The 22,303-nt window shown below is 39.3% G+C and overlaps 2 protein-coding genes across 7 annotated transcripts in view; one reads left to right on the forward strand and one right to left on the reverse strand.

Moving 5' to 3' along the window:
* Positions 1-3,916: 3,916 nt before the first annotated feature.
* Positions 3,917-14,237, reverse strand: ATG12 (autophagy related 12). 2 transcript variants are annotated; one of them, XM_017671664.3, is made up of 4 exons: positions 13,832-14,216; positions 10,525-10,661; positions 7,809-7,871; positions 3,917-7,208 (listed from the first exon to the last, which is right to left on the reverse strand). In XM_017671664.3, the coding sequence occupies exons 1-4, from the start codon at positions 13,992-13,994 to the stop codon at positions 7,149-7,151; spliced, it is 423 nt and encodes a 140-aa protein (XP_017527153.1). In that variant the 5' UTR covers positions 13,995-14,216; the 3' UTR covers positions 3,917-7,148. The 2 variants fall into 2 exon arrangements, with proteins under 2 accessions (XP_017527153.1, XP_036849622.1); XM_036993727.2 differs by lacking the exons at positions 3,917-7,208; positions 10,525-10,661 and having other exon boundaries at positions 7,810-7,871; positions 13,832-14,237.
* A 74-nt stretch (positions 14,238-14,311) lies between these two features.
* The window catches only part of AP3S1 (adaptor related protein complex 3 subunit sigma 1), a 64,841-nt gene continuing 56,849 nt past the window's right edge, over positions 14,312-22,303 (forward strand). For 2 of the 5 annotated variants that reach the window (XM_073221897.1, XM_036993723.2), the window contains exon 1: positions 14,312-14,526. In XM_073221897.1, the coding sequence (XP_073077998.1) occupies positions 14,458-14,526 (69 nt within the window). In that variant the 5' untranslated portion in view covers positions 14,312-14,457. The remainder of the gene's footprint in view (positions 14,527-22,303) is intronic. The other 3 variants (XM_036993722.2, XM_036993726.2, XM_036993724.2) reach the window with 2 other exon arrangements.

Raw genomic sequence — 22,303 nt, forward strand, 5'->3', positions numbered from 1 at the left:
AGGAGTCAGCGGGAATGTACCAACGCGCTGGAGGGTGGGGAGAGGCGGGGAGCTACCGCGGAGAAGAGGCGGAGGCGGCGGGGCCGTGCGGGCGGGGGCTGTGCACGTGGTCTCGGCCCCCACAGCCCTGCTCCAGGGCGAGCGCCCGGCTGTCCCGCGGGCCTGCGCCCGCCGTAGGCTCAGAGCATCCTCTCCCCCACCTGGCGGCGCGCGTTCGGCCGCCCAGCCCAGGCCCTCCGCGCGCCCCCGCACCCCCCGCACCCCCCACACCCCCGCGCCCCCGCCGCTCCGGGAAGACTCCCCTCTGCCGAGGTTCGCGACGCTGGGATGTGGACTGAGGGGTTCAGGAGAAGGCCCGGGGACGGCTGAGGAAGGAAGGGGAAGGAAAGGGACCCCTCCTTCCAAGTAGCGCTGAGGAACCACTCCCCAGTTGGAGAGTTGCTGTTTTGTAACATGCTTGCTCCAGGCTAGATGAAAATAAGTCCGTCTTCCATCTAAATGGACTGTACTGAAAGTACATTTTGACAAAGGAGACTCGGGTCTCGAGCAAGATTAGTGAAACGATGGAAGGCCAGGTATCCCTCTTTGATTCTTTTTCAAATCAAACATTTCCTTAAAAAATAAGATTCAGTGCAAAGCCCTGATGTTCAATCAGTGGTGAGAAGAAATGCTAGTTTTTTGGCTCCTAATGCAGCTATTTAAAGGGTAGTATATTAGGCTATTTAAGCCTTTTAATTCAAGGTGTGTGATTTTTGGAGCCTGCCTGTAATACATATCAGGAAACATTTCTATGCTGTGCATAGCACTTAGCACGTTTTGAGAACACCACAAATTAAGTATGAACAGAAATAAAAATATGAGGGACAAAAGAACTAAATGCAAGTATAGATTCTTTTTATAAATGGACCTAGGGATTAATTTGGATTCAAGGTTATTAAAGGTTTAGACCTGGAAGTCCAGTTTGTTTTTTCTAGGTTTTGCTTCAACATGTGTATGCATATACATGTGTATGTATAAAACATATATATTTAAATTTACTTGTGCCACCTTAAGTCTTAAACCTCCCTGGCTAAACTGATTAAACAATATAAGTATTCTAACAACGTAGTTAGTTAAACTGGCACCTCCATCACCCGTTGTTCAAAGAGGGCTATTGGTAGAAAGCGTCCCTGAAGCCAACCTTTTGTAGAGAGAAGGTTGAGTGAAATATTTTGGGTCACAATAATTCATCCACTTTTCATTGTTTATGCACAATTATTATTTTTTAAATTTTTTATTAAGTATTATTAATATACACTCTTATGAAGGTTTCACATGAAAAAACAATATGGTTACTACATTCACCCATATTAACAAGTCCCCACCCATACGCCATTGCAGTCATTGTCCATCAGTGTAGTAAGATGCCACAGATTCACTGTTTGCCTTCTCTGTAGGCACAATTATTTTTATTCTTGTCAATGCTTTCTGTTGAGTCTCAATTACTGCATTTCAGCTATTCTAATCCATGAGTGTTTGAAATGAACAATGAACAACAAAAGTCAAGTACAGGCTTAATTTCTCTGCATTTCATAGTGGATTGTGTGCCTCTCGGTTTTTTGGACAGACTTTTTCCTATTTTCTCTGGCTCTTCTTGACTCTTAAACACCTCAAGAATCTTTCCTAATATAACAATATTCACAAATTCACGTTCATTGCCTCTAAACAGTCCCTTAAAGTCCCAATTGCATTGGTCACTTCTCCCTGGATGCCTCTTACATTACCCTAATTTTTCCGCTGAGATCAGTCTCAACATCTCGACACCTAACATGCAACATATTTGAAATGCCTTGTAAGCCTGCTTTTCAAGTGCTGGAGGCTGTTTCTGCAATGAGGCAAACCAGGCTCACCCACCTCACCCATCAATGCCTACTTTTTCCTTATTTCATTTTTCAAGCCCTTTCAACCAACTGTTATATTTTCTATTTCCATAATATTTTATAGTTTTATGAAATTAAAAGAGGCTTGCTTTCAAGCTTTATTCTATTTTGACTGGATTGCTGCCCTGGCCTCTAAATGCATTTTCCTTGGTTCCAGCTTTTCCCCATGTGAGTCCTTTACTCACAGCCACTAGATTAATTATCCTAACGCATAGATGGATGATGTAATTTGCTGGCTGGAAAATTTTCAGTTAACTCATACTTCCTACATACCAGGAATGTCAGTCTGACATTTAAAGTTCCTCATATTTTGGCTCTAAATCACTTTTTTCAAATATATATTGTCAAATCGTTATTTCTCATGCTTACCAAATCCATTCTTTTGCTTAAGCTTTTCCTTCCACCCAGATTCTAGGCCTTTTCAACATGTCCACATCTTAAAGTCTTAGCTCAGAAGCCTTCCTCTCAAAAAAACAGTATGTCCTCCTGAACATTGGGCCAATATCACGCTTTCCTATGGCCCTTACTAGGAAACATGTATTGCAGTTACTCATGTGGGTCATCTTGACAGTGAGAACCTTTAGGACAGACTCCACTTACATTTTATTTTATATTCTCCTCAATGCCTAGCACACAGTGCTTTGTGTATGTATAAATGAAGGTAGAAAAAGCATATCAGTAATTGGCTAGAGTAATTCAATTGCTTGTTCTTGTTCAGATCCTGGAGTTGTGAATTATCTAACCATCCATTCAACACATTTTTAAAAGCATGTGCTACATGCCAGGCACTGCTTATGAATTAAGTCTCTGCTTTTCGAGGGCTTATGTTCTAATGTGGGGATTGTTGGGAATGTAGACATGCCAATAGATAGTATATATAGTATACATGCAGAAATGGGCAAATACTATGCATTATCAATGGAGAAAAATTAAGCAGGGGAAGGAGGTGTGCAGTGGTGTTTTCATTTCAGAGGGAGTTCAGGGGAACACTTCCTTTATGAAGTGGTATTTGAGCAGGGAAGGAAGGATGTTAGTGAGACTCACAGCTGTCTGGGGGAAGTTTCCAGATGGAGGAAACAGTCTAAGTGGAAAAGCCCTGGGGGGAAACACGAAGTTGCAAGCTTAGTGTTTGAGTAACAGTGATGAACATGGATGTGGCTGGTGGCAGGGTGTAAAAATGGGGACTTTTTATGTGGGGATGGACCACTTAGGCCCTTGTAGGACGATGTAAGGTCTTCAGCTTTCAGTCAGATATGGGGAGCCATTTGGGGATTTTGGCCAGAGGAGAGAGCAGGTAAAGGCAAGTCAGTTAGTTGGCTATTAACAATTTTAGTGAGATAACGGTGACTTTGGCTAGTGGGAGCAGAAGTGATGATCCTGGACATATTTTCAAAGTAAAAAGCTGCCAGGATTTGCTAACAGATTTGGGAAGTGGGTTGTCTACAGAGGGACTGGGAATGAGTCTAAGCATTTGAAAGGAACAGACTTGCCACAAGCAGGAGGACTGGGTTGGAAATGGAAAAAAGACATGCTTCATGAATCTAGATACTAGATACAGAGAACAAATAGCTGAAAGAGGCACGCAGGAAGACAGTTCTATAGGAATAGAGCCATCTTAAATGAAGTGTTTCCTTTGTGGCTATCACCAAAAGAAATCAACATAAGCTTCATGCGTTATCTCCTGTAAGGACATGGAAGCAACTACAGGAGTTGATTTACAAGGATTCTTCTAACTGAAGAGTCTACTCACAATCATACACACACATATTTTATCTTTCCAGAAAATACAGGTAAATCTATTATTTGGTATCAAATGTTACTTACTTCCCATTATTTCTAAAAATTCAGTTAAAAAGTCCAATTATTTAAATTCATTATCTGAAAACCTGCTTCCAAATTAGAATGATAGGGCCATAAGTCCAGGGATCTTACTGATCTCATTCCAAATGCTGAGGACATCATAGGCAGCCAGTATGTGAATGAACAGATGGAAAGTATGAACACATCTAAGTTTATATTGTTTCAAGGCTTTTGATAGATTTTGCAAATTTCACTAAAAATGTAGTGCCAATTCACATTCCATTCACCAAGATGATAGGCATTTTCCCACAACTTTGCCATGACTGATAATTACATTGCTTTTAATTATTGCTATGATGGGTGCTAATCAGCATTTCATTTTTTTTATAACTTTTTGTGCTTTAGGGCCATCTTTTTTTTTATCAATTCTATTTTAATATTTCCCCCCCCCTTTTCAGATGTCTTTTTTATCAAATGAAATGAGTTCTTCACATACTAGGCACTAAAACCCTGTCAGAAGTTGCAAATATTTTCATCTCCTGCCAGATGTCTTTTATTGTTGCTTTTCTAGGTTAAATCATACTTTGCAAGCCACGCTATCATTCAATATAAATAAGTGATTATATATGTGTAAGGAAATGTATTAAGTATTATGTGTGTGGATACCAAATAAGAAACAAAAAAAGTCCTATTTTCAGGAACACTAATCATGAAAGGGCATCGGACGCCTGCTTGTGTTGTAATAGTGACACTTTGCTGTAAGTATTCCACTGAGACAGTATCTCCTCCTTGATTGATTCACACAAACTAAGTTAAAATCTGAATTAAGCAGAGAGGATTTGAAGGGGTGAAGGTGTAAGTACACAGATGTAGGACACAAAAGGCACATTCAGGGAATAGTGAACACTCACACATTCAGTGTGGGTTGGAAATGTAGGGAAACAGTATTTATAAGACTAAGCCTACTGTATCATTTTCTGAGTACTTTTCAGTATGTGATTTGTAGCCGACTTCCCTAGTGCCAGCAGCTTACCCCGTATATTACAATCCTTGGAAAATGAAGCAGAAGCTGCATGAAAGCAACTTTCATTTTTAAACTCTTTACACCAGACTTTCCCATTTCTGGTTACACACAACTAAGCTGACTAATGCTATTTAACCTAAGGCATAGTCTGTACCTCTTCAGTTTTCTAATCTGATTAGAGTAGGTGATATTTAAGGTCCCTTCAGGGTTAAAACTTCTAGATATCCTAGATTCCAGGAAGTACCTAATCTCATTTTGATTACAGATAAACATTCACTTTCCTCACACACCAAATATTGGGAATTCATGAAGTCCTTGGTATAGGTTATCTTCAAAGATAGACACACAATATTCTAATGTTGTACACACTATATGCCGTAGGCCATTTCTGCACAGTAAGATAAAGCATGACACTGACACAGATTTCCTCATAAACATGGGAAACTGAAAATAGAGGCTGAAGGTTCAACCCCTACCCCTCAAAGTTCAATTATAATTAACACAGTTTAAACAGACATCTGCAAAAATATCTGTATTATGTTTGAGTTTCTAGTCACTCAATAACTTAGGGGATCCAGGCCTGTAAACTGAGGATTGCAAAGTTAGTACAGAATGATTAATTCTTTGGGCAAGGATTAAGAGATAAAAATGTAGATATAGTTTGAAAAAGTGTAAAGCCCTGTAAGTTCTTTAAGGTCATTAGGGAAGAAAACAAAAAAGATACCTATTTTGCTAACCTTAGATTTAATAAATACATTATTTAGATAAAATAACAATTAAATTGATGTCACAAATTCAAACTCAAGTAGTTCTGACTGTTGAGGTAGTAAATATTCTATCATCTGAAACCTTGGCTGCAAACATATAAACATATTTTTGCTATCTATTAAATATAGAAGCATATAAATATATCCACATCTTTCAGTGAACTGTAGACAAAGCTGGGTAAGAGATCTTTTCTGTATCTAATTTTATTTTCCAGCTTTCAACATATATAAATGTCCTACCAAGTCTTACAAGACAAACTTGCACAATTCAACCTGTCTTGTTCCAGTGCTAACTACTAGCTGTAATAACTTACGACACAGGGGCACCAGTATAGGGGACTTAAAATACATATTGGTCAGAAAATAAGAGCTGAACAGTAATTTTATCACTGTAAACTGAATTGTTCCTTAGCACCCTTATTGCTAATGTATGGCAAATCATTAACCATAAAGTACATTTTGGTATTTAAGGGACCTAAGTGTAGTTATTCTGACAAAATCATACCATTTCTATTATCTTTGAAAATAAACACTTTGTTTTTGGACACACCTTAGATCCTGTTTGGATATTGCATTCGATTTATTGGAATGCTTTTTTTCCTTAATGCTCTATTGCCAGTATTATACAGAATGAAGAAAAATTAAATCTCACTTAAAGCAATTACTATCCCAACAGCATCTGCAAAAACAGTACTTTTAGTCATGGCATGAAATGCACATAAAATCTAAGGCTATTTTTTAACAGGTTTTGAGCATTTTCAAGTTGGCAAAATGGATTATAAAAAACTCAATGTTGTCGTCAAATTTACTCACTGAATGCTTTCGACACTGTAATAACAGGGACAGGATAACACCACAGTTATAACCACTGGGATCAAGAATCATTAAATGATAGGACTGAAAAGAGCTATATGACTCATTTGTACCCAATTTGTAAAATTCCTTGTTTCCCAATATAATAAGTAAATCTCAACCACACATTCTCTAAAGCAGAATTCCAGTGTGTCAACACATGTGCTCTCTTGTCTAGATGTTTGCTAGAAATTAGCAGGAACAGCTTTTTTCCTCCATCATCATCTGGCAAAGATGACTGAAAACCAATTCTGCCAAGCTGGGCTGCCCTCTACTGGACCACGCGAGGTATAAAGCCAGCTGGTCAATGTGACTGTTTCACAACACTGAGGACATAGATGTAAATGAGAAAAGGCATTTTCCATACCTCAAACAAACTGAACTTTGCTGAATAAGCACAAAAATAATCCTTCAGTAAGCTGACTGTTACAGTGGAAATAAATCAGCAGAGTGCTCAAGTAAATAACTTCAGTCATTTTGAAAACTGCTAATAAAGAAGCTGTATACTATCTTAAATTTCCTTTTCAATCCCTCAGATGCAGATCTGGAGCAATTGCTGTAGTAATGGGTATACTCTAATGTCAATCTTTTATGATCATGTATTAATACAAATCACCCTTTTCTGAGTCCATCTATTCTATGGAATTTTTTTATGCATAAACATGGACCATAGATAAATGCTGAGCAGATCATATCCACAAGTCTCTTGCCACAAGTATCAAAACTTCTCAGGGCCGTTTCCTTTGTGAAGATTCATTTAAGTAGCAAGATCTTTTTCTCTGTAGTTCATCCCCATGCCTGAGATTTGCAGTAATGTAGGACCAGTTTACCATCACTGCCAAAACACTACAAAAAGAAAAAGGCAATAAATTAAACTCCATTTTTGTATTGCTTGGGTGAAACTAACAAAAAAATGTCATATCTATCATAAATATCGTCAAACATAAACATGTAAGTTATCTGCAGGGCTACTTCTTTTAACAAAGTCAAGATGCTATGCTCTCAGACACTTACCAGTAATCACAAATGCTTTAATCTTGCCCCTTCTGTACATCTCTAACTATAAAGTATGTACTGTTTTCGAGTAGCAGTGTTAGTATATTTACTCTAATGATCACTGCATTGAAGATGTATGACTTGACTACAGTCATTCTTATGCAGTCTCCTTTTCAATTTCCTGGAGGCAGATCTGGATTAGTGTACTTCAAAGTCATCTTCTGTTAGTATTATTCATCCCTTAATTCTTCAATCACCGCATAATTTACTGAGATCGAACTATGTTCAAGGTGTTATGTTAGAGATGCAAGAGAGAACAAAAATATAATCTCTTTCCTGACAGATGATTAAGAATGATATATGATCTCTTAAAACAATGATGTGAGTTAGTGATCACACAATATACAGATGTACATATTCTATTAAGAAAATAAAGCAGTTATGTTTTACCTCATAGAGGGTTCCAACTTCCTGATCTGGGGAGGGGGCAAAGGACTGATTCACATAAATAAACTGCAAGAAAGAAACAAAAGTTATGGTCACTCATTTTTGAAGGTATTGATTAATCTGCAATTTTCTGGGTTGCAATTAGCCAACTATTACAAGTTTTTTTCAGAATCGAAGAAAGCTTCCTTCAACTCCTTCCTTCTGATTTTCATAAATTAGTCAACTAATGAGATCTTTATAAAGATCATGCCTTTCCTCCAGAAGAATAACAATAACAGAATTTTTGTTCTTAGAACAGGTTTCCAACTTTTTATAAGAAACTTCTGAATACTGTTTTCACAAATGGCTTTTCAAAGTTTAAGAAATCACATTATTGAAAATACTAATTTTCCCATTTACTCATAACTAGAAACAGAATCTCTCATAGCAAAATTTCACACACATAGCCCCAACATCAAAAAATTTGATATATGAGATAGTCTGCGCATTTTTCTTGGGTAAAGGACATTTAGGGTTGTTTTTTTTTTGAGCTTTACCAGCTTTGAAAACTCTCAAAAGTACTGGTTTAGGCAGGGTGCCACTACTGTAGTCATCTGCAGCCAAACGAGAGAAAAAAAGTAATGTAACTGAAACCTAATGTCCTTACATTGTTCTTTGAAGGATTCACTGTTCAATGTTTCAGTTTAGTTTTTTACTAAAACATTTCTAGTACTTAAAAAAATTTTCTGAAGATACTGAAACAAAAGGCCAGTATTAAAGTGGCCTTTGATAATCTTTTTAGAAAACAAAACATTATTTGCTAGTAACATTTTCAATTTTTATGTCTCTGTAACTGTTTTCACGTTCGCCTTGTCTACATGCTCTTGGAGGCCAGTCCCGCTGCTCGCTTGCTTCTCTCAGCACGTCTGCTCACCAGTACCACACAGACCCTGCAGTTGCTGCTGTTTGTCCCCACCAACTTGCATTTTAGGGTTCATGAGGACACTGTCATCTATGTTACAAACACTGATCGCAGGTTTTTGGTTTCACTATCTAGTTGAGTGTTTTTGTGGGGAAATTTGGAGATTCAACCATGCCTTCTGACACCACTGCTATATTCCCAGAATCCCTAGCATTACTTCTTCCCTTAAGATCCATTTTGCTTAAAATAACATGGGGTACGGCTAGATGAAAGTCAGAAGGTGTGAGTTCAAGTTTAGTCTATGAAAGTGACAAAATGATTCTATTTTTATTTCCTATTGCTTAACTGGGAAGGGATAATCAGATTGACTACAAAGGTTTATAGTTGAACCACAACAAATTGCTGGTTTTATAGGTTAAAAGGTTGACTGATGGCAATTTAACATGGTTCAACCTAATAACATGTTGTAGCAATCAAGTCCTGTCAGATTATGAATATAAGCAATACAAAATGTCAACAAATACAAAACATTAACATAGAACATAGCATTGTTTCCATCTGTAAATTTCTGAATGTAAATGCCTTACTTGGTAGCCTCTGGTTTCTGACTTTGCTATCTCTTCATGCTAAACCCTTACTATAGACTGCTCATTTTTCTCAGGTCTATGTCCTCAGTTACCTAACTTTTCCATTTAGACTTGGACTCTACTCCGGAGGTATTAGCTGCCGTACACATGAAGATGACACTTAATCGTCTTCCTACCCATCTCTGACATTCAATTAAATTCTACATGGTGTTCTTACAAAACTCTATTCTTACTCTGACTGATCACAAAGGGAGATGGTACAACCTGTTAAACTCAAATACTCCCAACACCTTTCCCAAAGAACTGCCTTTGGAAGAATCTCTGGCTCTTTGCTCTTCTTGCCTCAAACAACTTTAGTAATTAACCTATCTTGAACTTACTTTTGTGCCTATGTTCCTTATGTGAGAGATATTTACAGCCAAACTCTTAGGTCAGTTTCCTCCTCCTCATGGACAAAGAAAAAGAAATTCCAACACATCCCGCTTTTAATAGATCAGTCCACTCATTATACCCATTCTCATCCTAAGTTCACAAACAATTATATCTCTTTCCAACACTTACACATACAAATTCTTAATTTGTATTTTAAAAATACTTAGTGGTTCTTCAATTACCTATCTACTCCTATGCTATGTATTAATAATGACCAAGATTGTGATCTGCAGATAAAGGTGTCTGATATAGTAATATAACATGTGACAAAATGCCAAATACATGTACACATTAAAATTTCTGTAGTTGAAAACCAGGGGCATTTAAAATATTAATCCTTACAATTGCCACCATGAAGTTCTTAACATGTACTGTACTATGAAATAAATTTCTCTTAATTCTTCTACAATGCATGGCAAATATATATTGCTTACCCCAAGAATGGGAAGGAAGCAATATTTATAACAAAACAAAACAAATAAAATAATCCCCAAATTTTCTGTACTAACGTTCTGTGAGTGATCTTTCTGTATGGGCTTTCAGTGACTTTCTGAGGACAAGAACCAATACAGTAGATAAAAAAATTGGTTCACATTGTAAAAGAATATCTAAAATTCACTGAAGGGTTCCACAGAGAATTCTTCAATAAAATACAGAAATGCCACCAACAGAAGAAATAAAAGGACATCACTGACGTAACATGTGGCTCCATCTGCATTTCTATATTCAACAGTTATTCACTGTTGCCTATGAACTACTGTGAATTTTTGTAGGGAAATGATCACCATTCATTTCATACCAGCTGTTCTGAGGCCACAAGTTTAAGGAATTTTTTGATGAAGTCAATGAGTCCTTGGATGGTTCGGGTTCGCTCTACAGCCCACTTCTTTGTTTTCATTATTGGAGTGTCTCCCACAGCCTTTAACAGGATGTCAACTGTAAAGAAAAAAACAAAACAAAAAATCCAACAATCACACTGAACAATCTAAAAAGAATGTGATATAAAAGCTTTTAGAAAACTTAAACTTTGATCTACATAGTTTATGTATTTATGATACTGGAGGTGTGTCCAAGATGTAACATTCTTTATCATCATGCTTTTGTGGTTTTTTTTCCCCCTTGATCCTATAGTCCCAGAAAGGTCTCCCCATGAAATAACCTTTAAAATGTATTTTAACAAAACAGGCAATTCCAAAGATAAGAAATATAAATGGTTAATAAAGATGAAAAAAAAATAACATCGTGGCCTTTTTTATTTATTCTTTATTTACTTATTTTCTAATCTAGTAAAGATTAGAAAAGTAACAGTGTAGATGATACACTGTTGGGAAAACAAACTGTATATACCCTTTTCTGGACAGCAATATGGTAATACATATCAAAATACTTAAGATATACTTCTCAATAAAAGCTTCTAGGAATCTAGTCTAATAAGAAATGCGAAGACTCACTTAGAAGGATTTCACCTTTGTTGAGCCATTTCTTTTATAGAAAAAAAATGGTAAACCTAAGCATCCAACAAGGATATTTAGAGGGGATTGGTTTAAATGAAGGATATTATACTCCATGATAGAATTTATATTATGTAGTAAGAGCACACACTCTAAACTCCGCAGGTTCAAAATGCCAGCTTTAGCACTTGTGGGATATTTACATCTGGGTCAACTTTTCAATTTTTTTGTGCCACAGTAAAACAAGGATATTATCACCTACTTCCTAAGATTGTTGTAAGAATTAAGTGAGTTAATACATAGAAAGTGCTTAGAAAAGTATCAGCTTGTAACTCGCACAGATTATTAAGCTGCCAATGAAGACATATACTACAAAAACAAGTAACAGTATGAAAAGGACACCAAAATGTATCAAATATAAAACCATGTAAAATATGGTCTCAGTTTCATCAAAGCTGTCAGAAGCACATACTCACGTTAAGTGTGGAATATGCACCAAAATGCTATTTCTCAGTAATGACATTATAGGTGATTACTATTTGGGTTTACTTGTGCTTTTCTGCAACCAAGTTTTCTAAAATAAATTTTTTAATAGAGGAAAACAATGAAAATTATTAAAAAGAAAGTACCACAACTAGGAGCCAAAAAGGTTTAGAGAAATCAAGTTTCAATAATCCAAAATACAAAGATACAAACCCAAGGACTATGAATTTACCTCCTGAAGTTACTTTGCTAAAGAAATACATCTACAATCAAAAGTAACACTGAAAGCAAAGTAGTGCACCGCTCCCCGCGAACATTAACTCCATTTTATTACAGCCTGCTTGTCCTATTCTTTGGCATTAAAAATTGGGACCCAATAGGGGTCACTGAAATCAATTTATTCATGTCTACATCTGAATGAAGGCACCTAGAAAACATGATGCACACCATTTATTTTCCTGCTAAAGTTTATCTTCCTTCCTCCACTTAATGACAGCTTCAGTTATCGAGGATAATGATGAACTGGGACAAAACAGGATTTTGGTTACCGTATCTTCCGTATGTCCCCATCCCTGCTCTCTAAATTCACTGGGGCTATCAATAAGTCAGGTGTAACTGAGCAACACAAGAAAGTGAAGCAGAAAGTACGAGTTGCACTGCTGAAGGAAGAACAGGAGGGCAAGGACTTAGCGGAGGCAAAAAATTTTTTGTAAATTGTAGCCGTACTTTTTTTAATCCTATAGATGATTTTCTTGTAGTTCTTAATTCCAGCTACACGTTATGTTCAAAAGCTCCCACCAGTGATCCTAATGTGCAGTTAGGACCAACAGCCTGGTTCTGACTCTGTCATCTTTCTTACGTAGATTAAAAACCAAAGATGAAGCATAGGAAATGTTTAAGCTTCTTTCATCAAAAAAAGGATGAAAACTTCAGGGTGGAAATTAAAAAGCTACACACTTATGTTTTATAGAGGCAAACTCCAAAGCTCAAAGGAGCCAGAAAATGAAAATAACCATTTTTCAATAATGGTTAAATGAAAAATACTGTGCAAAGGAAATACGCCGTGTAACCGTGTGCCACATCGGGTGGTGGGCCATTATTTTTTAGCCTGTTTTACACAGCCCTTTCAGGGTCAAGTATAAAGTTTTTGACCAAGGCTCTTAGAATTTAAAACAAACCCTTTCAAAGTGTGTTGTTCCTGCTTATAGTAAAATGAAAGAAAATGAGGAACAAAAATCTAAAACTCATGGAATTCTTCAGAAAGATTCTCGTGGTTATCCATACAAATAATCACGGTGTCCCTTTCTCTAACAGAGGAAATTGGCTGTGCCAAATGTACAGGCAGTCTCACGCAGGTGGGGACGGTGCCGGAGGAGAGAAATATCCTCCACAGCAGCAGAAACTGCAGTCCGACGAAAGGTGGAGATGACTGAGCCACACTTACACTTTAAGGCCTGACCAAGAAAACCTGTCTGTGGCCCAGGGTCAACGTCTCTCAATCCTAATTACTGACTTGCTGCTTTTCTCAGAGGCAACGCTAAGGAGGGCTCCAGAACAAGTAACTTCCTTAGGAATTTCTGTATTTTACAATGGCGAATTAATACTCAAGCACTAAAGGGTTCAGGCAGCTAGCTGAAGTGGTGAAATAACGCTTCCAGAGTGGATTTTTTTTAAAAAAAGGCGATGCCTATCCTTTAGTTTTCCCTTAGCATTTTTTATACTGGATAAAATTTCTGTTATTTTCGTTCGAGGAGTGAATTTACGCGCAAATTGTATAAAAAAACAGCTAGCTAATCGGAAGGCGTGGTTTCCAATCCGGACTCGCCACCGATCACAACTGTCACTTTGACTCATCACTCAAATGATTAGGCGCCGTGTTAGGTCCCCGGAGCTAGGGATCCCACTCGGCTCCCACTTCCAAGGAGTCGGCAGTTGGCCAACTGGAGAGAGCCGAGAGTAAGTGTGGGTCAGTCCGAGGTGCGCGCAAACGGCTTTCTTAACCGGCACTCAACTCAAGGGTCTTTAAGGCCGAGATACACACTTCTCTACTCTGGTCAAAAATCACGCTTGGGCACGGCCCTCCTCTAAATCCTGCTTCTTTATTGGCCTCCACCCGTCGTCGGCTGCAATCTAAACCTCCCGCTGTTGCCCAGAGGCTGCTCTAAAAATTACTTTTTTTCTTGGCGTCACCGGCAGGTTCCTCTGTTCCCGGGGAGACTGCAGCGGAGGAAGGGGGCTCCGGAGTGGCTGTTTCCGGGGAGACCTCCGTGGGGCCGTCGCCGTCAGCGGCAGTCGGGGGGGTGAGCTGCAGCGCGGATTCCGACTCCTCAGCCATCTTGCGCGGTGGGAGGCGAGAGCGGAAGTGGCGGCCCCGCGCTCACCGTGGGCGCGCTTGACGCCGGAGACCGTCGCTAAGGAGGCGCTGTAGGGGCACCCAACCCAGCAGTGAAAGTTGACGTTGCTGGCTGGTCCCCCGTGTCGAACCTGTCGCAAACCCTCTACCTGCTGTTTTCCCACTGCAACACACCTTCGGAAGGGGTCAGGGAACAACGTCCCAGCGTGCCGCCGACTGCGCAGGCGCCCCTCCGGCTGGTGGCGCTAGGCCTGCAGATATTTCCGCTTCCCTCCGCGATGGCCCCGCCCCAGTCTGGCCCCGCCCCGCGGCCCAGGAGCGCGCGCGCGCGTGCGAGCGGGAGAGGGGCGGGTGGGGAAGGATCGCTGGCGACATCCCGAGGCGAGGCTCGCGCGCCCGCCCCCGCCCTGGCCCCCAGTGCCCACCAGGTGGGCCCGGCTCAGCCATGATCAAGGCGATCCTCATCTTCAACAACCACGGGAAGCCGCGGCTGTCCAAGTTCTACCAGCCCTACGTGAGTATCCCGCTGCCGCCGCCGTCCGGGCGAGGGGGTGTCGTTGGCAGCAGGCAGCGCCCTCCGCGCGATCCCCTCCAGCGCGCCGCGGCCGGGCTCGCGCGGCCGGGCTGTCAGCCTCCGGTGGGTGTGAGCCGGCCGCCTACCGCCCGCCGCGCGCCCATCCGACGTGGCTCCGCCTGGGCGGCTCGTCCGCCCGTCTGGGCTGGGTGGTTTCCCGGCTGCGCGGGCGAGGCCCTGGACACTTGCGTGTGCGGGGCCGGGGCCGGCCGGCAACCTTAGCGCCCCCGCGCCCGCGCGCCCACCCGGCGCTCGGGCCTTCCTGCCGCCCGCGGTCTGTTGGCTGCCGAGGAAGCCCGCGCCGAGCCCGTTGGGCTCGCAGCCCCACCTCTCTGCCCCCAGCCGCCCCTAGGGGACTCCTTTCTCTCCCCCGGTGGGCAGATGGGCTCCTGGTTTCCACCGTGAGCCCTCATCGCGCAGGGACTTGGGCGCCCTGCCTCTGGACCACTGCGCGCTCCTTACGGTGTCTCCGGGTGCCGCTATGCCTGATGGACCGTCCAGTGGTTTCAGGTGCCTCCTTATTAACGAATAAATTGAGGACCCAACATTTTGATCCGTGTTTTCCCCTAGTGGCTGTAAACGCTCCTGAAATAACTGGCGACGTTTGTTATCGCCCGGTTAGAGCTGTGATTCTTATCTGGAAGTTACTATTTCAGTGGCTGGACTGGCATTTGTAAACGTAAGGGAATTTGCGCTGTAGTTTTTCCTCTACTCGTGAAGAATGCTAATATTAGTGAAAGTCTGACAAGTGTAAATAAACGTTGTTGAAAAATGCAGGCGGCTTTAAGGTAGTAAAGGTAAGTGATTTGTTCATTTAAATCGAGGAAGGGTTAAAAATGCATGTGCCTGTTTGAGAGCAAAATCCACCACTAGTTAAGACAAAATTGGGCTCTCAGCGGTAGGATTAATGTAGATACATAACTACTGCATCGTCCTGGGGGCATTTTGCTTATCGCTAGAAATGAACTTTCAATTAAATGGTGAAATCGTGCCAAGACTGCCACTTTTGCGCAGATAATTCCCATATGGAAATCATTCGTGCCATTAAAAATTAAATGTGAAAATGTTACTGCCTAAAATAATAATGCAATCTGTGGAGGTGTTAGCTGAAGTGAGAAATCTTGAGCTGATTCCTCATTTCCTTAAGTGGTTTTGCTTTTGCTAGTGATAAAGGATATTTTCTACATTGCCTGTTTGGTTTTAGTATAGTATAATTTAAATCCTGATGATCTATTTAAGAATTCCATGTTCTTTACTCCAGGATAAACTTACAGTTGATACTTCTATGTGAAAAAAAATGCCCATAAACTTTCACTGTTACCTATTTGCCTAAAATAACAGTACTAGCTATTACTGAAGGAATCTTTCTGTAGTCATTTTGCCTGTGACATCCATTCATCGTGTAGAAAAGGTACAGTCCAAAATTAGTACACTAGAATTAAAAAATGTGTTTTCCCATATGGACACTTACTAATTAAGCCATTCAAAATAGTGGGTTTCTTGGCTAATCCATGTCAGTCTAACTACTCCTGTACTGGAGAATTTAACCATCCACAGAAAAAGGCATTTAATTTGGAAATCCAGGAATACATCTTTCTCTTGCCCCAAAATGCGAAAAGAAATATCTTTACCTTTCTTTTTTTTTTTTTTTTAATCTTTACCTTTCTTAGTAGGTAGTAGTGGGGGTTAACGTGGGCAGAGGCAGTACTGGCAGCTCTGGTGTCATTTTGCCATTGCCTGCAAGTGATAACATTACTGAAGCAGGGAGCTAAGAGGTTTGGGGAAAAAAGAATATGCTGGTCACTGGATGTGTAGATATGGGAATGCCAGGAGCTGTTTCTGTGCATTAGTCTTCTATAAATTGGGTTTTGCAAACTGTATTTTTGGTCATTCAGTAATAGTTTTATTTATGTATTTGTTTCCTCTGCTAGATCATCACCTATTTGAAGGCAGAAATCCTTTTCATTCATTTATTCCATCAATTGGTTTGTCAACAGATAACTGATTTCATGTCTACTGTGTGTAGGTGGTCTTTAAAAACCTGGAGATAAAAAAATGACTTTTGCTCTTTTGGCAGGGGAATTGACAACATTAATATGAAGTAGACTATACACCATGTCAGATAGTAATACATGCTGTAGACAAAACAAAACAGGGATGAGAGATTGGGAGTGCAAGGTTGACACTTTAAAATAGAATAGCAAGTTCTCACTGAGAAGGTGACATTTGAACAAAGACTTGCAGGAGATAAGGCGGCCAACCTTTTGAGTATCTGGGGAAAAGTCATTCCAAGCAGAAGGAGCAGCAGTGCAAACGCCCTAACGAGCGATTGCCTATTTGAAGAACCTGCCCTGTTTGAAGAACACCAAGAAGACTACATGGCAAGAGCCGACTTTGTAAGGAGGAGTAGGAAATGAGGTCTGTTAGTGTTGGGCATAACAGTTTTTTCTGTCCTCACTGCTTGGAATGTCCTTCCCTCCATTGCCAAACGTCCAGATTTGATCCCTTGTTTCAGGCTTAACTCAAACATCACTTAAGCATTTTCTGAAGTCTTTTATCTTGCTGAAGACTTCTCTTGGTTCTTAGGATTTTATTTTTATCTTTATTATGGCACAGTCTTCTGTTTCACAACCTGTAATTCCTTGGGGCATCCTACAGATTCCTTGAGAGAAGGTATCAGGGTTTAGATATATTTGTGTCACCCCCAGCAATTAACACTGAATGTTGATACGGAATATGCTCAGTAACTCTTTGCTAAATGCATTCATTAAAGTCTCCTAGCTTGAGATGGAGCGTGGATTAGAAGTGGCTTCCAAAGGTTCCTTCCAACTCGTAAAAATTAGTCCTTTATTAACTAGAGGTTTTAAGAATCCATGCCCTTAGACTCATAGACACTGAGAAGTGACTAGTGGTTACCAAGGGGGAGGGGAGGGGAGTAGGTGGGGGCAGGGGGACTGTTGGACCACTGTGATGTACATTTGATGATAAAAAAAAATGCTTTTACAACAGAAATGATGGTGGAATAGCTGTTACTTCAGCTGTTTCTAAGTTGACAGGAGTTTCTAAGTATATATCCAATAAGATAGACAGTTTTGAGTTTAATTTATTAAGCAACAACTAGGGTGTGGCTAGGTTAACAGTTCTGTACCCTGATAGGATGCTGAGGTTTGAGTCCAACAAGAATGGTTTAACACTAAGCACTTTGAAAACTGTTCAACCATTTGCCATCCAGTTTCCCTTACTGCACTGGATTTTCATTCCTCATTTATCCTTCATGATACAACTTACATGTTCATCTTTACCCTTTAATAGTGTAGATTTCCATTCCTGCTGTAATAAATTTTTAGATTTGATTGTGCCTCCAAGTTGCTGTTATGTGTGAGACAGGAAATCACATGTCTCTCTTGCTAAACTGAAGTTTTTTGGTTCATCTCCTAGAGTTGGACATTAAGAATTCAGGAGTGCATTCAGAATGGCATTCTCTTTTGTTTCTGCTTTCTGTATCCTTGGGCTATGACTGTAGCAGTTCAAATGTTTTTCTAGGTTTAATTGTTTCTTTAATTGATGCTTAGTCACAATCACTTGGCTACAATAAATTTAGTCTTTTAATATTTGCCTGGCAATATTTGTGTATTACTGTAGAAGACTAATGACACTTATATTTCATAAACCAGATATATTTTTACATAGCCATCAAACAAGAAAAAAAACCCTTGGCTTATGATTCCTTTGTTAAATATAGAATATCCTTTGGTGAATCAATAAAGTAAAAATGTTCTTCTTTTATGTGAATTATATTAGTTGTTTCCATAGATATAAAAAATTGTATATATGCATGCACATATACACACACACAAAGTACAAACCGGAATGTTTTTAAACTGTTACATACATGAGTTGCCTCAATTTTCTTATAAAATATAAATGGTTATTAAGTTGTGATTCAACCAAACACAAGCCCTAGAAGGAACTCTAAAATTGTTCTTTCCTTTTTAAAAAAATGTGTTTACATAAAAAATAGAAAGTGTAAGTTTGTTTTTTCTTTTTAAAAAATCCTTGTGAAGAGGTATCAGGGTTTACTGATGTCTTTTTTTAGTGACTTAAGACAGTGTTGCAGATGAGGTAAACTTATTTTTATGACCAAGACATAATTGTCAACAGTTCTAAATACTAATTAAGGTGTTAACACATATTAACATTGTATCTGAACTGTTTTGTTAAGAAAATAATACCAAATGATTTGATTTTCTTCCATGTTGATTAGGATGCTTTGCTACATAATTGGATTTTATGTAGCCTGGCTCAAATTTCCTTAAAAAGAACTATGTGTTAGGATACATAGTAGGAAGTGTAGAGTAGCAGACAGAGTCCAAAGTTATTTAATTTAGCAAAGCAACGACTTCATGGTAGATCCAGTTTTTCTTCTTTCTCTGCCTTGTTCTTCACAAAGTTGATATCCAAAGGCTGATTTCCTTCTTGAAATCAGTGATAACCAGTTCAGCCCACAAGGAGAGAGTGATATGTTCTGGCCATCCTGGAGTCCTTCAGTTTGGTTACTTCTACCCAAGACCACTAACAGCTTACACTAACAGGAAGCTGAGGCTGAAAACATGAATAAAACATACTCAGTTGGAAAGGTGGAAGAGAGGAGTGGATGTTAGTTGTGAAAACAACTGTCTACTATTCCCTCTTTCTTAGCTGACGTTCTTTTGAATAGCAAGTACCTTTTATTTTCTGTAATTTTAGATTGCTTCTGAGGTTGTTACTATCAGGAATGGTTCTTGATAATGTGTGGTTCTGAACATGTACCACAAAAGATCTTAATTCAAGGTATTCCTTATATCAAAGGATCAATGAACAATTCAGATTCTAATATCACAGTTTTTTTAGGCAGTATGCTAGAAGACTTTAAAAAAATTAAGATTAAACCTGTTAAATTTTAAAAGAAGAATCTGTAAAACTGTTCAGAATTACAGTGATTTTTGGATAGGGGGAAATGTTATAAATAGCACAATGTTATAGGTCATTCTCTTGTCTTTCAAAACAGACGAAGGCCTTGTATAAAGGGGGCTATATTGTGTTTTTTTAGTAAAATTGTTGATTTTTGAATTATTTAATTTTTAAATGCATTCTTTTTTGTGATCATGTGGAAAATATTTAAATTTTGGGATCACTAACATCATCCTTGATTTCACTACCTACAGATAACTATTAACATTTATTGTATTTCCTCCAGTGTTAATTTTTCCTTCCAGGGATGTCCCAATGAAGAGTATATATCTTTTATGCATTAATCCCACAAAATGAATACACTGAAGCTGTTGGTGGGTTTATTGAACATTTGTGGCTTTAAGATATTTAATTTACTAATGCTGTTCTATTAAAATGTTAAAAATAACCCTAATGTATATGAGTAGTACTTTAATAATTTGCAAAAAATTTTTATCTGTGTATGTTTGTCTTAAAAAATTGGACACAGTCTGAGTGTATGAGGGCCCTTTCCTTTTCTGATCCTGAAGGGAAATCTTCGCTAATTTTTGTTGGAAAGTCAAGGATTCATTCTTTAGCACTTGGAGTCATCTTTGTTCTAGTGGGTTATACATTTTTTCACTGCTGTTGGTAAGCCCAGGTAGCCCTGAGTTGTAGACCAGCTAGAGGAGCCAATTCCCTTACAGCCTCTGGTTTATGAAACTCTCACACTGGGTTAAATTACCCATGTCCTTTCCTTACCCATTCTGCCCTGTCAGCCTTCCCCTTAGCAGGTCTGTTGAACTGCAATATAAACAACTTTCTTGACTGAAGGATAAGGCAACTTTCAGAAGGATATTACAGTGTAGGAGGAATAAAGACCAGCATTCTAGCTAGCAGGGCTTAAGTTCTTAAGATTCCAAGGGGAGGCACTTCTAGACCTAGTCCTTCGAGAGGTGCAGTGGCCTTTCTGGATGCTATTGGACCTGTCCAGCACTCTTTTCTCTGCCCATATTCTTCCAATAAATATTTATTTGTTGTTTGCATGGCACTGTTCTAAGCACTGTTAATATTGTGATGAGTAGCTGCCCTGTGAGTTTACATTCTAGTGATAGGAAATAGACAATAAACAGATTATGTAAAGTTATGATCAGCCTGTGAAGAAAAATCAAACAGTGTAAGGGGATGAACAGTGGTGGGGGAGAGGCAGAAAGAGGTACAACATCACTCAGATGGACTTGAGTTGAGAAATAGGAAGGCAAGCTGAGCAATCACAGGGAAGAGTGGCAGGAAGTGAGGTCAGAGAGAAAGGCAGCCAGATCATGACTCATGACAAATCATACAGCCCCTTCTTCAGATCTTTGAGTGTGATAACGTCATCCCCAACATGCCATGTACGAGAAGAGGTATTTCTCCTTGAATGCTGCTTGTATTTTTCACAACTAAACTATGCCTCTGGCCTCTGTAGGAGAGGCAGTGATGCTGTTCTCTGCTCCCTTACTGTCATCTCTTCCCAGTTGGGCTCCGGAGAGGTGGAAGTGCTAGCCCAGTGAACGAAGGTAAAAGTAAGTGCCCCAGTTCTGTGTGGCCTCTATGCTAGTGGGACCAGCCACCAAGCCGGTTCCATTCCCTAAGTCACCTGTGAAGTAATACAACTCAGAAAAAAAAAAGCCTTCATTGTAAGTGAGGAAAACTCAAACACACAAAGGTTAACTAACTTGCTCAGTAACAATTCATAAAGAGCATATTCAGGAATAGCCCAGACACTCTTGTTGTAGATTCCATGCTTTCCTCCCTCCCATCTTTATTTTTAGTTTATGGAAGCTGCACATACATATGGGTTCAATAATTATTAAGGTTTATTATGCAAAATAACATTCTCATTTCCTTCTTCCCACAGGTAAGTACTTTTAGCTGATTGCTCAGTATTTGTGTACTTGTCTCTGCATAACTTTCTTGTTTTGCTGCCTGACTTTTCACTTTTGGGCATGATCTATTTATTGACTTCAACTATTGAAAATGATTATCTAGCTCTTCTCTCCTACTTCCTCCCAACATCTGTGTTCTTTACAGTCCCCTCATAGCTATTTCATAATTTTGGTTAGATTAGTATTAGGTGTTTACATTAACCTACTGTGTAAACACTGAACCATGTTGTAAACTGGTTAGTTTTTCCTTTCCTGACAACATTTTATTTTCCTTGGAGATACATTTGCCCTTCCCTTCACTCTGTTTTTCTATTCACATATCACAAATTCATGCCTTTCCAGCTCTTTCAATCATATGTGTCTTCTACCTAGTTTCATGTTCCTAAAGAAATTTCTCCTGGAATCTTCTGACTAGGTCCAATCTGTACTCATTTTATGGTCATACTAGGATCTTTGTTATCTTGGGGATTCCTTTTTGCCTGTTTCTGTATTGGATCTTCTGTTGCCAGATTCCTTGGTTTAGTGCCTTTTTATGGTGGAGCACACCCTCCAGTAACTTCCTAAGAAAGGATGTGGGAGGTAGAGTGTTTTGAGACCTTGCATGTCTGAAAAGAGCCTTATTATAATTGCACATTGTCTGCCTATAAAATACTAGGTTGCAAGTAACTTTTCCTCAGAATTTTGATGATTTTGTTGTATTATGTTTTGGTTTCCACTATTGTTTCTATCAGAAAGCCTGAAGCCATTCTGAACATGTTTTCTTTACATATCTGCTTTTTTACTGTACAGAGTATGTAGACTCATGTTTGTGTTTCTAAAGT

This window comes from Manis javanica, chromosome 14 (assembly GCF_040802235.1).
Source record: "Manis javanica isolate MJ-LG chromosome 14, MJ_LKY, whole genome shotgun sequence".
Lineage (NCBI taxonomy): Eukaryota > Metazoa > Chordata > Mammalia > Pholidota > Manidae > Manis > Manis javanica.

Coding starts and splice junctions, on each gene's coding strand:
- ATG12 (XM_017671664.3), bottom strand. CDS start 13,994: ATGGCTGAGGAGTCGGAATCCGCGCTGCAGCTCACCCCCCCGACTGCC. Junction 10,662..13,831: donor CGGTGACGCCAAGAAAAAAA/GTAATTTTTAGA, acceptor TTTTCTTTACAG/TTGACATCCTGTTAAAGGCT. Junction 7,872..10,524: donor TTGTGGCCTCAGAACAGCTG/GTATGAAATGAA, acceptor TCTTTCTTGCAG/TTTATTTATGTGAATCAGTC.